Consider the following 15467-nt stretch of genomic DNA (forward strand, 5'->3'; position numbering starts at 1 on the left):
AAGAAAATCAGAAGAAAGATCACAAACAAAGGAATAAAGAGAGAGAGAGAAAGCAAATAATAAATCCTTCATTATTGAGCATATTTTATCACTTGTAGAACAAATTCTATCCACGTGTCATTCATCAAATGGGTAGATGTGATCAACTTGCAAAGGTAGAGGAACTAATTTGTGTGGGTCCAGATTAGTTGGAAAAAATATGCAAAGGAGAGGTGGTGGTGGTGTGCTTTAATTGAAGGAGAGGTGATTTCTTGATTAATTTCATATTAAGAAGATGTCATTTCCACTATGGAATTTCTTGTTGCTTTCATAGAATAAGGTCTATGGGGTACACCATGTTCTGGAAAAGTAACGCCAAGAATTTCTTTTTCACATTATCATCACAACAGAGTTTGATATGTTTAAATATTTCAATTTGTATTTGTGCACCCTAATTATTATATATAAGATTGCATAAAGGGTAAATAATAAAATTATTAATTAATTAATAATGGATTTTGAGTCTCTTCTTATATATATGGTCCTACAGTGTCCGAATCGGATGCGATCGAAGTTCAATGAACTTTCGCATACTAGTGATTATATATATCTTAAGTTAATATTAAAATTTTTAAAAGTATAAAATTAAGAGATGGAAATACTTTTAATCAAAATTTAATTATTACAGTTGTACTTAAGAACTTAAGATTATAGTATGGAAATTGGAGGCTTTATTCCATTGTACTAAAAAAAGAGGTTAGAATTTAGAAGTGTATTAAAGAATCTGTGGCTGGCTGTTAAAATAATTCAATTTGAAGATTCTACAATAGAGAATCTCTCTATAATGGTTTGATTGAAAAGGAGGAGAATAGAAGTTCATAAAAATATAAATGAAAGGATATTTTCAGAAAATTTTTAAACTTAGTAACATTTATCAAATTTTAATAATTTATTTTTAGAAAAAAATTTCACATAATTTAATCAAAGTAAATAAAGTTAGACGTTAGAATTCAGTTTTAACCCTTATTTTATTTGTTTTCTTTCACTTAATTTATTTTTAGTATATCATGACTTTTTTCTCAAAGACAAAAACTGAATTTCAATCATTTTTATAATTATCATTGGTTCTTTTAATTTTAGAAATTAATATCTTAAAATAATTTTTTAATAATAATTATATGATTTTTCATCCATATATCATCAAAACGAGGATGACTTGGCTGTTAAACTTATACACAATGCACCCTATATTTTAGCACGTAACTATATGGACTTCGAACGTACATAAAAACATTAGCCAATTATACTTAAAATAGGTTGATCTATTGATTGAAGCGCATTAAATTTTATTGAAAGGTCAAATCGTGGCATCGGTATTTTAGAGAGAACTTCCAACATAAATACTCATCGATTTAAAGCTAACTGTTAAACTGGAGTGGAAAGATATTCTTGATAGAGGAAGTTTTTTTTTATCCCGATACGTTTCATGTCACCTTATGAAAATGAAACAGACATATGAGCCTACGTCCAAGTCCAACTAGTTTGGTACATGGATGGGAAAGTTGTCCAAAAAATAATAGGATAGGGCACTAACACCAAAATATTACAAGACAAATCGTAACGTCTACAAGGAAACAAAACAACCGTCCAAATCAGAAAATTGCTTAAATATTTAACTTTCTTACAGGACAAAAAGAATAATTTTTCCTATGTCCAATACGTGTGAAAATAATATGTCCTACAATTATTGACACGCTTAGAGGTGACAGTGGCCATTATTCTCTCAAACATTTTGAAAATTTACTTAATTCAAAAAATGATAAATTTTTTAGCTATTTTTCTAATTTTATATTCAAATTTAAAATTTCAGAATTTTTTATCAAAATAGGGATTATGTAGAAATTACTTTTTCTTTTTCTTTCCATAATTATTTTCATTTTCAGTTTCGAGTAAAATATCTTAAGGACGATATTTTTAGATTTTAAATTCCTTAATCTTACAAGTAAAATTTATTTATATCTAACATTGTATTAGTTTAATTATATTTCTTTCAATGCAGTTATTTATTTATTTTTAATACGTTTGATGTACATGTCAGCGAAATCTGATTTTTTTTTATTTGACATTTGCCAATGATTACATGGCAATAAATTGATAATTATCCATGGAAATTGTCAAGTTTAAATTCAAAAATATAACTATTAAAATGATTTAAGTTAATGAATTTTTTTATAATTAAGCTTTTAGAATTATTTTATACTGCCTGTATTTTTACTTCAGTTATAATATTTTTTATTTTAATACGCCAAATCATTTTATAATCTTTGATTGTGTATATATTTCTTACCTTATCCATAAATACTTTCATTTTAGACCTAAAAGCATTTGATTTTTTTCATCGTTCATACACTTTTTTTAGAGCATAAAGACATTTTTGAATATGAGCATTTTCCCTCTTTTTTTGACCATAATTAAATTAAAATAATTCAGAAAAATTAATTAATAACTAAGAATGTTGATATGCATGCTTTTCCTCTCTATACATGGGATATGCTCGAGCCGTGAATGGTATTCTGATACAATACACGATGACTTGAGATTTTAAACATCTTTACAAGTAAAGTTCATCCACTCAAAATCTAATATTAAAACTGGTCTAAATCTTGCATAGATCACTGCCTACAATCAAAATTATGTGGGATCCACTTGAAATCATAAAATTTAATTGATTATAGCTTATAATTTACAGAGGGGATGACCTGCCAATTTAGATCTCGTGATCTTGAATGCTGCCAATTCTTGTTCACGGGTTTTTAACTTGTGGTTCTTACGTTAACCCTTCTCTCTATATAAACAAGAAACATTTGGTAACAAGTGCACATGCACTAATAAGTAAGCACAAGAATGGCAAAGACAATAATGGCGACGGTGGTGGTGGTGGCGGTGGTGGTGGCAGCCATGTTTGAAGGAACAAGGTCACTGAACTTGTGTGACATGGATGACGATGGGCTTTTAGCTTGCAAACCATCAGTTACAAAACCTAATCCAGTGGTTCCACCATCACCAAAATGTTGCAAGGCACTCTCAGGGGCTAATTTGACATGTCTGTGTTCTTATAGGAACTCTTTAATGTTGCCTTCTCTTGGTATTGATCCTGATCTTGCTTTGGCTTTGCCTGCCAAATGCAATCTCACCACTCCTGCCGATTGCTAATGCTTAAGGTATGTTTCTCCGTCTCTCACTCTCAGTACACACAATTTGGTCTTTTGAGTGCCCACACCTATACTATTAAGTAACTTCTATTGGATCACTACATTAGGCCTTAGAATGGAGAAAGCCCAATATAATTTTAACAGAGCCCATTTACCATATTTTCTTTCTTATCCAAAGGGGTATCAGAGGAGTCTCCAATTTTTAAGTTCTTTCTTCTATTGGAATTATAGACCTGGTCTACACAAATCTAATTAATAAAATAATACATAATATTAGTGAAACAGTAGGACAAAAAAAGAAAAGAAAAAGAATTATTTTAAGTTCTTTATCATTAAACGTTACAATTTATTCTAATTCAATCAAGCTAATCAATTGTAGTGTAAATCAAACTAACTATGGAGTAACTTAGGAGTAATAGTAACATTCAATGGGGTAAAAAAAGCCTAAACTTTGGTTAATTAGATTGGTTAGGTATTTTATTCTAATAAGAATTAATAGCCTATATGTTTTTCTACAGGTTTGCAATGAAAGGGCTTCAAGAAATGGATTTATTGTGTTTTAAGAGTTGAATATATTCAATATGCTCTGTGTTTGGTCTTAATTAGTTGTTCTGCTTTGTGCAGCAATTTTAATATGAAAGGATTGATGTTATAGTGCATTAGGAACTGGTTTTGTATTATAATTTTGTGCAATCAAATTTATCTCGAGTTTGAAATGAAACAGATTGTTCAATTAAGTCCTACCATCATCAATGAGGCAATTTATCCTTAAATTTTTAATATAATGTTGCCAATTAAGAATTTAACATATGCAAGATTGACAATTTTAATCTCTTATTTCTTTAAAATTTTATCCTTAGCTGTAGAAAATAGAACCCAATTGAAAGGAATTCTCATCATTAAAACTTTCTTCTAAAGATCACAATCAACTAAGCAAATAGATCAAGAAACTACAATACATATATATGTCCTCTCTCAAAAGTCTAATACTTGAGGAAATATTAAAAATGGAAAAATGAACTAGATTCATCATCTATATTCAACATGCTCGCTTTGTTGGATCTCACCAGGTCGAGTTCACTCAGTTCTACCCTGCAACTGGACTGTGTTGTTTCTTTATTTTATGTAAAGTTAGAATCTTTATTTTTTGGTTATTATTAATTAGTTTGATAATTCCCATTTGCCATCGTCAATCCAATAAAACTTAGAAAATAAAGTTTCTAACTTTACACATTAGGAGCTTCAACGTCGTCGGTCTCCGAGCATAAAGTGATTCTGGTTCGTGGTCTTTACCCTGCTCAACCAGTACAGGATAAACACACCTCCAGATACGTCTTTCCAAGTTTTAAATTATGATCAGTAAGAACAAAGAGATGAGAAAGAAAAAGAAATGCTTGACATGACATCAAACTTGCAAAGGCAAAGTCCAACAAAAGGGAGTGCATGCATAGGCAAGATTCAAGAGCCTTTTAACTAGTTCTCATAATTGACAGTTTGATTTGGTTTATACAAATTTGAAAATTAAGTCAATGGTTCGATTTACAGATTCAAACTCAAAACTAGCAAAATCAAATCAAATCAAATCAAACATTAATTATTATGGTATTAGTGGCTTTGGCAATAACCAATAAAAGAATTAATTAAGGTGTATCCATTAATTATAGTATTGTAAAGTATGGAATGTGGGATTATTGCAAGAGGGAGTTGGTAAGATATACTTAATTTGCTGTCAAAAATAGTTAGTTTGCGATAAGGTCTGACTTTTGTTGAAGTGGTAAGTGAAGCATCTTTGTCTTGCAATCTCATTAATCAATGACAGCAAGTCCCTGCAATTAAGTATGTACTTCAGAGACTTGAAATTGAGATTCCAATTCAAGACATCGGTCTTTTATTTATGATTTAAATATTGAAATAGATGTAGAAAATTTTAGAGATGGCCTTATAATACAGTGTCGTTTTGCTCTCAATTGAGCTTGGATAAAATTAATTCAAGCTCAATTGTGTATCTGCCATTTATAATTCTTTATTCTAAACCCTAAACATAGATTTGGATCTGGAGTACAATTAATTTAAAATTGCAATTTAGGTATACGTGTTAAAAAGGTCGAATTAAGGGTGTAATTACAATAAATAGTAAAATTTGCTACGTTATTAATTAATAAACCGAGATAGGAGGGCATGAAGGCAAATTTTTTTTTTTTTTCAAAGTCACGAGTGTAAATTTGGTAAGGAAGAATCCATTAGACACGTGGTACAAATGGTCCATCAGGATTTTGGAATGGATTTCAAAGTTTGTTAGCATTATTATGCGAGTTAGCTCTTAGATAGTCCAAATCAACTTTAAAAATTCGATTTTGTGCATTGAATAATGCGTGCATTGTCATGATATCCATGCTCTGATTATACTTCATAACTACACAATCTATAGTATACAGTACGCAATTTAACTTTCCAATTATAAATTAATTGCAATTCCTAATTAGATTAAAATTATAAAATTAAAATTAATTGTAATTCCTAACAATAATTGTCGGAAATAATTTTACTATTTATAAATGTATTTTTCTACCTTATTTTGCTCTCTAGTATCCTCACAAATATCCAAACATCTTTTAGAATGCATGCGTGTACATATACCACTTGCTTCTTTACAGTTTTTTATTTATTAATTCATATTAAAATAACACTGCCCAAGATCTAACCCATGCGATGGACGAGTCTAGTAAGTAGTAAGAATATATAATTATTTTTATTCCAAAATGTTAATGAATAATAATAAACAATTAGAAAAGCAAGATAATGTAGTAAAACGAGGAACAACCAGAAACAGACAACACTGCAGATCGATACATCTTATACTATTTCCAGTCATTGAAAAAGTAAATCAAACTTCCAATCACAAACCACCAGCATTCCATATGATTTTCATTGATTAATTGTTTAACGCGATTAAAGTATTAAACGTGACATATACACAAACACATGCAATTAAATCAAATTGAAGACTAAACATAAAATAAAAATCGACAATGTAACCAGGAGATAATAACACCAGCTACCACTATCAGTTAAAAAAAAAAAATGTCCCCCGAGTCATTTTCTTAAATTACCAAAATATCCATAGTCAAGCGTGTCAAATATTCAAATAGCAAGAACCCCATCGCTTCACCACCCTATTGATCTTGATCACCTAATCCTAACAGATAGTACACCTTTTTTCTGATACCAAGGTCCCACTCCTACATTTAACAGAAAAGCCAAAAAACAAAAACAACAATCTAGAAGCAGAACTAATTAGAGAGTCAGGATCGAGATCATATCGAGCGGCGTCTAAGCTTCCACGTCAGCAACAGGCTTCTTGGCGGGGGATGAAATTAGCCACACGAAACCGTAGGGATCCTTGACCTTGCCCACGCGCCCACCAAAACACGCGCCTTCTTCCACGATCTCTCCCTCAGCAACAGCTCCAGCGGCCACAGCCTTGGATATAGCAGATTCAACGTCCTCGGTCTCCAGGCTGAAAGTGATTCTGGTTCCCACAGTATTTACCCTGTTGAACCAGTAAGGCATCACCACCTCTCTAAATACATCTTTACAACAATAAATAGACGCAAAATATCCCAAAAAAATACTACAAGCAATCTAGAAAATCATATTAGGTGTCAGCAAGTAATAGATAAAAGGTAAGGTCTACACGGAGAAAAAGTGAACAGAAAAAAAAAGGGAAAAAACGTAGAGATACGAAGAGATTCAACACCAAAATAAATACTAAAATATGGCAACGGGAAAGGAAAATATACTGTACACAGACTATCAAACAGTTAAAAAACAAATTCGACCAAAACACACCAGAACGACTAAACCATAAGCAAGAACAGCAAGAGAGAGAAATACTTGACGTGATACATCAAGATCAAGAGCAATCAAGGAAGCAGAGTATAAGCAAGATAAAGAGCCTTTTAAGTTTTAACGAGTTAAGCAGATATAAAAAAAAAAAAAAGAAAGAAAAAAGTTCAACAAAAAAAAAAGTCCCAACAAAGAACCGAAACATTCACCATGAAGAGACGCGCATTTAAGACATAGAAATAAAGTCGTGGGGTACGTGAATAAGCAGATCAAAGATCCAGAAATGGAGTGCAAGACATAAATAAACATCAAAAGAAAGATTCCACCACAAAAATGTCAAGATCTGAAGAAAACATAAGTCAGAAGCATGCTTAACAACAATAGTGCAAGTGTGAGAGAGAACACGAGCGAAACAGAGAAGAAACCGTACGGTGCGGAGTCATCTGCGAGGTCAGAGACAACAATGTTGGAACCAGCAAGCTGGAGCTCAGCTGAGATTATATGCGGGATCTCCTGCTCTGCTTTACGCTTAGGCTGGGTGATACGGGCAGTCTCCACGGCACCAAAGGCGGCCTTGTAGAACTGAACGGCCTCATTTGCCTTGGGTGCCTCCACCAACAGCTGAGGCTTCACGACTGAGAAAGTTACTTCGGAAGCCTTCTCGGAGCCACCGTTTTGAATCTCCTGGTTTGCCATTTATGCCTTTTGAGAGAGCTTTTGGAGAGAAAAAGCAAAAGGTTTAGTGAAAGAAAAGCCAAACCCTAAGAAAGAGAAAAATATCAGAGAAGTAGATAAATGAGGTTGGTGTGGGGTGCGAATATGGGTTCTTATAGAAGCGGAAAAGCGGAAACGTTGGTTTCTTGTGAGGAGAAAACCGTTGGTGTGGAATTACCACTGGCATTTTGCTTAATTTACAAATAATGCCCTCAGCATTTTGTTCCTCCGATGACGAAAATGCCCCTTGGCTTGTCTCCTACTCAAAGTCAAAGTAATATTTGTTGCTTTATCCATAAGAGGGCAATTGATTATACAGTTTTATTTTTATGACGTGCAGCATTCTGAACCGAAACTTTTTATTTAAAAAAATATATATATAATTTGATCCTCAACTTATATTTTAATCCAACATTTTTATCTATGCCGTTTTTTACTTAAATCCACTGTCGTTGTTATCATCCAAAAAGCGAGTATATTCGGTTCAAAATTAATGGTTTTAGCTAAAAGGAAAATATTAATTTTTTAGCTGAAAGTATCCGATAGTAAGTTTAAAAACTTTATAGTAATTTTTTAAAAATAAAAATGATGAAAGTGTTAATTAGAATAAAAATTAGAAATTAAGTATATTTTTCCCTTTTTATTTTACTTTAAAGAACGTCTTCTCTTCTTGTTTAATGGTTAAAAAGACTAATTTTTTTCGGACTAAAAGGGTGATTATGTTGTAACCTTTATTAAATATAGACTCTACGATTGGGTTTTCTAATTACCATAATGAGTTTTAGTTCGTTTCAATTATAAGACTAAGTTATTTTAAATTTTTATTCTTTTATAGAAAGTAAAAGATGAATGCAATTGCATTTAATTGGCTATTAATTTTAGCTTATATAGGAAAGTAATACAAAAGCAATGTTAGAAACAAATTATTTATTTAGCAAGACTTGAAATATAATGACAAAACTTTCAAAGAATTTAGTTCAATATCTCCCGTCCGTACATTTGAAACTGGATAAAAGCACATCTGGCATTCTCGTGCCAAATAGATATAATATTACATACGTAGAGAGGTGAGCAACTCGTGGGTTTCATCCGCAGGGCCGTAGGGGTGAGCAAATCAAATCGTGAGTTCCATTCAAATTAAACTGGATTAAGCTGAAAAAATATGAATCGAATTTTTCAAGTCTATAATTGAAGCGAATCAAAATTGATATTTGAATGAATAGACTCTAACTAAACTAATCAGTTTGATTTGTATTTATCAATTCGGTTTTATGCCTTATCGATTAATTTTTGTAAAACTAATTTGAACCAATAATAATTTTGATTCAAATGGATTAATCCAATGAAAAATAAAATTTCTCTTGAACAAGCTGAATGAATCAAAATAAATAGGTTCAATGTTCGAGATTTAGTAGATCCTTTTACACGCCCTGTAGGTGATTTTACACTCTTGAATATGTGTAATATTGTAGGAAGATATTAACAACACATAATAAGGAGCAAAGTGAAATCAACAGCTTTTTTGCCGAATAAAATTTTATCCGTGGATGCAAGTGAAATCTAACAAACATTGAAATACATTTCTTAAACTGTTTTTTTATTGGTTGAATAAGAAATATATAATATACATACACGAATTAAAAATCTGATACATTAATCTCTTCACAAAATTATGATAATTTTATAAATACTGTGTTAAATATAATCTACACAAACTTTTTTCAGAACGACGGTGAGATTATAAATAGCGGCAGAGTCAATAAGATATATTTTTTGTAATATAAGAAATTTAAAATAAATTAAATTAATAAAATCTACAACTTTCAGTCATAATAAAAAAAGACAATTATATTAATTAAAAAAAAAAATCACAATAGGCCTCTCATTGATTTCATATTTTGAAACCACTTAATGTTTAGTTTATTGTTAATGCTATTAAATACTTTTTTTTTTTTTTTCTATACAAATAACTAAACAATCATTCATCTAAATATCTCCCGTTCAATTAGACAATTGATTCATGACAATTTTCATTGTAGAAAATGTTTTATCTACAGTTGTTGCGGCAACAAATAAAACTAATGCTAACTTAATAAATGAATACACTAATAGATAAATAATATATCTCTCAGTTTCAATAAGTGAATACACTAATAGATAAATAATATATTTCTTAATTTCAACTAACTCATGTTTCTTGAAAATATCAACTCAATTTTTTATATATTTAAGAAGACGTTCAAACTAATTTAGGATTCACAAATTGTAAATATAACAATTTAAGAAATTTACTTTATACATATATTAATAGTTACTTAGAAAAAATTTTCAAATCAGAGGCCGCACAACTATACGTGCCTCCGCCTCTAATTACAAACGAACAGCTCACGTTGAGCTGACTGTAAATAGAAAATCCACTTTTAAACTTAAATTTTACGTTTAAGTTTTATTTGTTTTGCTTGCACTCTTATTTCTTCAACTAATCCATAGGTTATTTTCCCAATTTATTTAAAAATTATATATTAAAGTTAGATTTGTTTGTAGAAAATAACTTTTTAAAACATATATTTTTCAAGAAATCTCAAAAAAAAAAAAAAACTAATTTGATTATTTGGTTGTGATATTGAAAATTAGTTTAAAATATTAAAATTTTAATTATTAAATGTAAAAATATTTAGGATCAATTATATAATTTTAGCCGTTCTAGTAGCTGCTACCTATTGTAATGGCCACCAACTGTTTTATTAGCATTAGCAGTTAGATATTAGATGCTAGTAATTAATTATTTATATAACTGTTTAAAATAAGAATGTTCAGTAGGAATAAATATTTGATTAGTTGTTTATATAAAATAACAAAAAAAGGTAAAAACATAAAGAACAAAGCAAAAACAAATGATGGGTATATGAGCCATAAAAAATTTATAAAACGCTAAATATTAACGAAGATAACGTTTCATAAAACACTATTCAAATTTTAAACGTTAAAATAAATGTGACATTACCAAACACGATAATTAAAATAGTGTTTTAACACAATTAAAACACTAAACAGTACTATAAACGCTATTGCCGAATAAATTATAGAAATTTCAGATTATAAATTTATTATATTAAATAAATATGAAAAAAAAATGTATAAAAATAATAAATTATAGTGATCACCAATAACCAATAGTGGTCAATAATAATTAATGGTTATTAACAATGATCAATAATAATAACTACCGGTGATTAATGAATTAATAAACATGTAATTATAAAATTATAAATTATAATTAATTTGTCCACATCTAAAGACATTTTTATCTCTAGTAAAGAGAAAGTCATTTCTTTTAAATGATTTAATCTTCTATTTTACCAAGAAAATATTTTTTATCGGTTAATTATTCTACAGATTCCCAAACATAAAAAATCTAAAAGACATGTTTGAGGAAATAAAATCTAAGTGGTCTGTTAGTTTCGAGCATAAAGAAATCATATATAGAGCCTTCACATACTTTTGTACTAATTAGTTTTAAAATTATGTCAGTTGGTTAACTGTTTTCAAAGTTAAGTTACTTTGATCAATAATACAGTCAAACTATGCAATAGAGGCATATAGTTTTACCTTAAAATACATTATTTTTAATAATGTTTGGAGATAGGAAAGTATGGAAGGAAATTTTTTATGTAATAAGGGTAATTTTGGAAGGGAGCAACCGTCTGACACATGGTACAAATGGTCAGATCAGGCTTTTGGGTAGGATTTCAAAGTTCATTGGCATTATGTGACTGAGGTCTTATATCGTCGTTTTGTGCTTTTAATCCTTTTCAATTTTTCTGGGATAGGGTTGTTCAACTATAATTTATAGTAGGTTCTCTTTCTTACTTTTTTTTTTTTTTTTTTTTTTTTAACTTATTTATTACTTCACCCATAAGTACAGATGTCAAGCCCATAACCTTTTTTTCATCATTTATGGTTTTCTTTTAATTTGCGGAAAAAAAAATTTTCAGATCCTAAATTATAGCAGATAAATACTTTTACTTTTACTTTTTCGAAAATAACTGTAGCCTCTCTAAATTATAGAAAAATTAATATGTAAATCTCTCTTTTCACAGAATTGGAATTTTTAATTTGGGATAGAATAGAAGTATTGATTAGAGTCTTAGGTATTAGTAATTTTGGCATTTATAAGAATTAGCAGAGAAAAATAACTTTTTTTAGACAATATGGACTTATGCCTCAGCTTCATTGTAACTTAGTCACCTCACAATATTTTTTTTATTGGTTGGGACTCTCGACTCACCAGATTGATAAAAGTACTTATAGTCGAAAGTGTCACGTTTTGGATCAAACTAATTCTATTCCATACTGAATTCACAGAAATCTGCATGGTTTTGTCCTGCAGGTGAATTCTAAGAGGGCATCCATGTTAAGATTGCATGCTTAACCTCAGGGTTTTTTCAACTTTTTCAGGTCATTCTACCAAAAAAGCCTTTGATGATTAATTTTTTCTTTTTCGATATATGATCTGATTCATTCTTGTATACCGCATTCCACTACTCATAACTAACCTGTCATCCTAGAAACTAGTCAAGAGCTTTACTCTACCCACTATTTTAGAATCGTTTCTCGCATTCCACCAATCATAACTAGCTTGACATCCTATAAGCTAACTAAAAGCTTTGCTCTACCCGTCCTTTTAAGATCACTTTGCCGGGTGGAGATGTCATAAACCCACAGCTTCCGCGTGGTTCGTCCTCGAACCAAACATCTATCAGAGGGGGTCTGGCTTTGATACCATTTGTCACGCTCGACTTCAACCACTTGAGGAATTGTCCGCTTTAGATTAAGTCAATTCTATCTCATACTAGATTGGCAATACACACAGTTTTCCTAACCTTTAAACAAGCACGCTTAATCTCGAAGTTCTTCAAACTCTCGAGACCATTTCAGCAAAAGAAGCCTCTGATAATTTGTTCCCTATTTTCGATATCTGATTTGATTCATTTCTGTGTCCCGCATTTTACTATTCATAGCTAGCCTGCTATCTTAGAAGCTAGCCAGGAGCTCTACTCTATTCGCCTTCTTATGATTGCTTTGCTCAATCGAAATGTTACGAAAATGACTCAAACTCAAGACCTCTCACATCTCACATAAGTGAAAAGATTAACTAAAAGTGACCTTACAGTTATTCTTGAAAGTAGAAGGAACATATATTGAATTCACTATAATTTACAAACTCGAATTTCTCCGTGTATTGTTTTATTTTTTATTTTTTATTAAATGAAAAAATAAATTGGTATCTTAATCATAGTCAAATTAACATATAAAAACTTTTATTTTAAAAAACTAACTGGGACATTTTTAATTTATAAATTTAATAATATATTGATTTTTTCATTCAAAATAAAATATTTTAACCTTAAAAACTCGACATTTACAAATCACGCATACATTTTTAAGAAATGACATGTGATGCATTCTTTTTATGAGCCTCCACTTGGCACTCTAACCCACTTGACATTTTTATTTATTTATTATCATGTAATTACTCTCGATGGTCTATTTATATAAACACAATTAATTTTATACAAGGATTAAGAACTTTACACAGATTTATTTCATAGTTTTTAGCTAAATATTTTCTATTTTTTTCTTCAATATTATATTAATCGAATGTTTGTTTTGAAAATCAAATATGTCATGCCAATTTATTTCATAAATACAAGTAATAATTTGTATCCATAATTAAAAGACTATTAAAACAAAAACTATTAATTTCTCCTAAATAATTAAAGGAGTATTATTTTCAATTAATTGTCATTAATTATTGTAATTGTTATTATTATTATTTAAAATGAAAAATGATTTGATATCATAATTAAAATTTATAAAATATTTAATTATATTTATTAAATTAAAAATTTGAATATTTTAAAAATTATTTATAAATATATTGTATAAATAGTAGAAAATAATTTTAATAAAACGCGAATGAAACGTTAAAAATCGAATTTAATATTAAAAATCAATATTTATAAATATTGTGCGCAACGCAAGCATGTGTCAGTAGGGATATAATTATTTTTAGAACAGATTTTATTAATGCAAAATATTGAAAGTTAGTTACAAATTTTATTAAAAAAATATATTATGGTAGCTGTTAGACCAATTGCGACGATGGAGGCTGGATGATCACAGTAGTTGGCAAATGTGACTAATTGATTAATTAATAAATATATATTTATAAACCATTTATTTTGTTGTAATAAATTTAACAATACTTTAAATATATTTGTCTTTTCTCAAAAGAGGAATTTATTGTTGATTTTTCTTTAATTTTGGAGAAATATAATTATCTAAACTGCCGCCCCTTCTCTCTCTCTCTCTCTCTCTCTCTCTCTCTCTCTCTCTCTCTCTCTCTCTCTCTCTCTCTCTCTCATCACAAAATTAAGCATGTAGACATGGAAGACGCTGATTTTTGTCTTTTATGACAGTTTCTCCTCGTTTTTTTGTTTTATTGCAAATTTTTATGTTTTTTATTAAATAAATTATAGATTTATGTCTATTTTGATATAGATTTTTGTTATTTATGTTTTTACTACTGTTTATGTTTCATTTTCGTCTTGTGTGGAGTTTACGATCTCTCCATTTTGTGTGGAGTTTTGTTTTGTTGTTTGTATTTGTTTGGTTTATCTGGATAAGTTGCAACTTGTGGAGAATTTTTCAACTAAACGATGATTTTCGTCTTTTAGAGCCTGGTAGTGTGATATGCTCCTCCATTGGCTTTAGTGGTTTACATTCTCTGTGTTCATTCATAAACAATTCATAGATAATTACGCTATATACAGAATATTTAGGGAGTTCATCTAATTAACTACTTTTAAATATATATCCATTTTCTTGAAGTTCACATTCTATTTTTTATTAGAATTTCTTATTAGATCAACGAATAATAATTATTTATAATTATTTTATAGTTTTTGTTTTATATTTGATCTTTAGGAGATGAGTCATGTCCTCCTTATAATATTTATATTGATTTGAAATTTTTTAATGAAATCCTAATATTATCTTAAAAAAGAAATATAATTATCCAATAATAATAATAATAAGTATTATAAAAGCTCATACAGAACATATACGGAATTTACTATCTTTTAACAAATTAAATAGATTTGTCTATATTTTTTAAGGAATAAAATTAAAATTAAAAAAGAAAATATTAGATACTTTTATTTGACAATGATATTGATAAAAAATATGAATTTTTATAGAAATAATTGGTCCTTCTCTGAATCTTCTATGTCTATGCTAAAAGATATATATAAATGAATTCTCAATACTATGCATCAATAATATTAATGAACTAAAATCTGAATCTTCTAATTAAATAAAATTAAATATTATATTTTTATTTATTAATAATTTTTAAAAAAACCAAACCTTTATCAAAGAAGAGAAAAAAAAATTCTAAATACGGAACAAAACAATAATAAAATATATAAAAAAAACAAATATAAAATTATTAAAAGCAAAAAAAAGTATTGGAAGTGAAAAAAAGGAGTCGAAGAGTGAGGAAAATATATTTGAATTTATTAAAAATATATTTTAAATATAAAGAAAAGAGTTAAGAAGTGAAAGGCAAGACTAATGTTGATAACGGCAGCAAGTAACGACCTCAAATTAAAATGACCTAATTAGTTATATTATGAAAAGAACGTTGAGATT

The 15467-nt window shown here is 29.0% G+C and overlaps 1 protein-coding gene and 1 long non-coding RNA gene across 2 annotated transcripts; one reads left to right on the plus strand and one right to left on the minus strand.

Annotated features, from left to right (window-relative positions):
• The first annotated feature begins 2845 nt into the window (after positions 1-2845).
• LOC105644249 (putative lipid-transfer protein DIR1) lies at positions 2846-3912 on the plus strand. Its single transcript, XR_001047361.4, has 2 exons — positions 2846-3200; positions 3710-3912. It is a non-coding gene; the product is annotated as a putative lipid-transfer protein DIR1 (long non-coding RNA).
• A 2464-nt stretch (positions 3913-6376) lies between these two features.
• On the minus strand, positions 6377-7843 carry LOC105644239 (Lactoylglutathione lyase / glyoxalase I family protein). Its single transcript, XM_012229527.4, has 2 exons — positions 7468-7843; positions 6377-6741 (listed from the first exon to the last, which is right to left on the minus strand). Exons 1-2 carry the CDS (start codon positions 7731-7733, stop codon positions 6522-6524), a joined length of 486 nt encoding a protein of 161 aa, XP_012084917.1. The 5' UTR covers positions 7734-7843; the 3' UTR covers positions 6377-6521.
• Between the last annotated feature and the right edge of the window lie 7624 nt (positions 7844-15467).

Source organism: Jatropha curcas, chromosome 3 (assembly GCF_041381405.1).
Source record: "Jatropha curcas cultivar XTBG-Jc1 chromosome 3, XTBG_Jcur_1.0, whole genome shotgun sequence".
NCBI lineage: Eukaryota > Viridiplantae > Streptophyta > Magnoliopsida > Malpighiales > Euphorbiaceae > Jatropha > Jatropha curcas.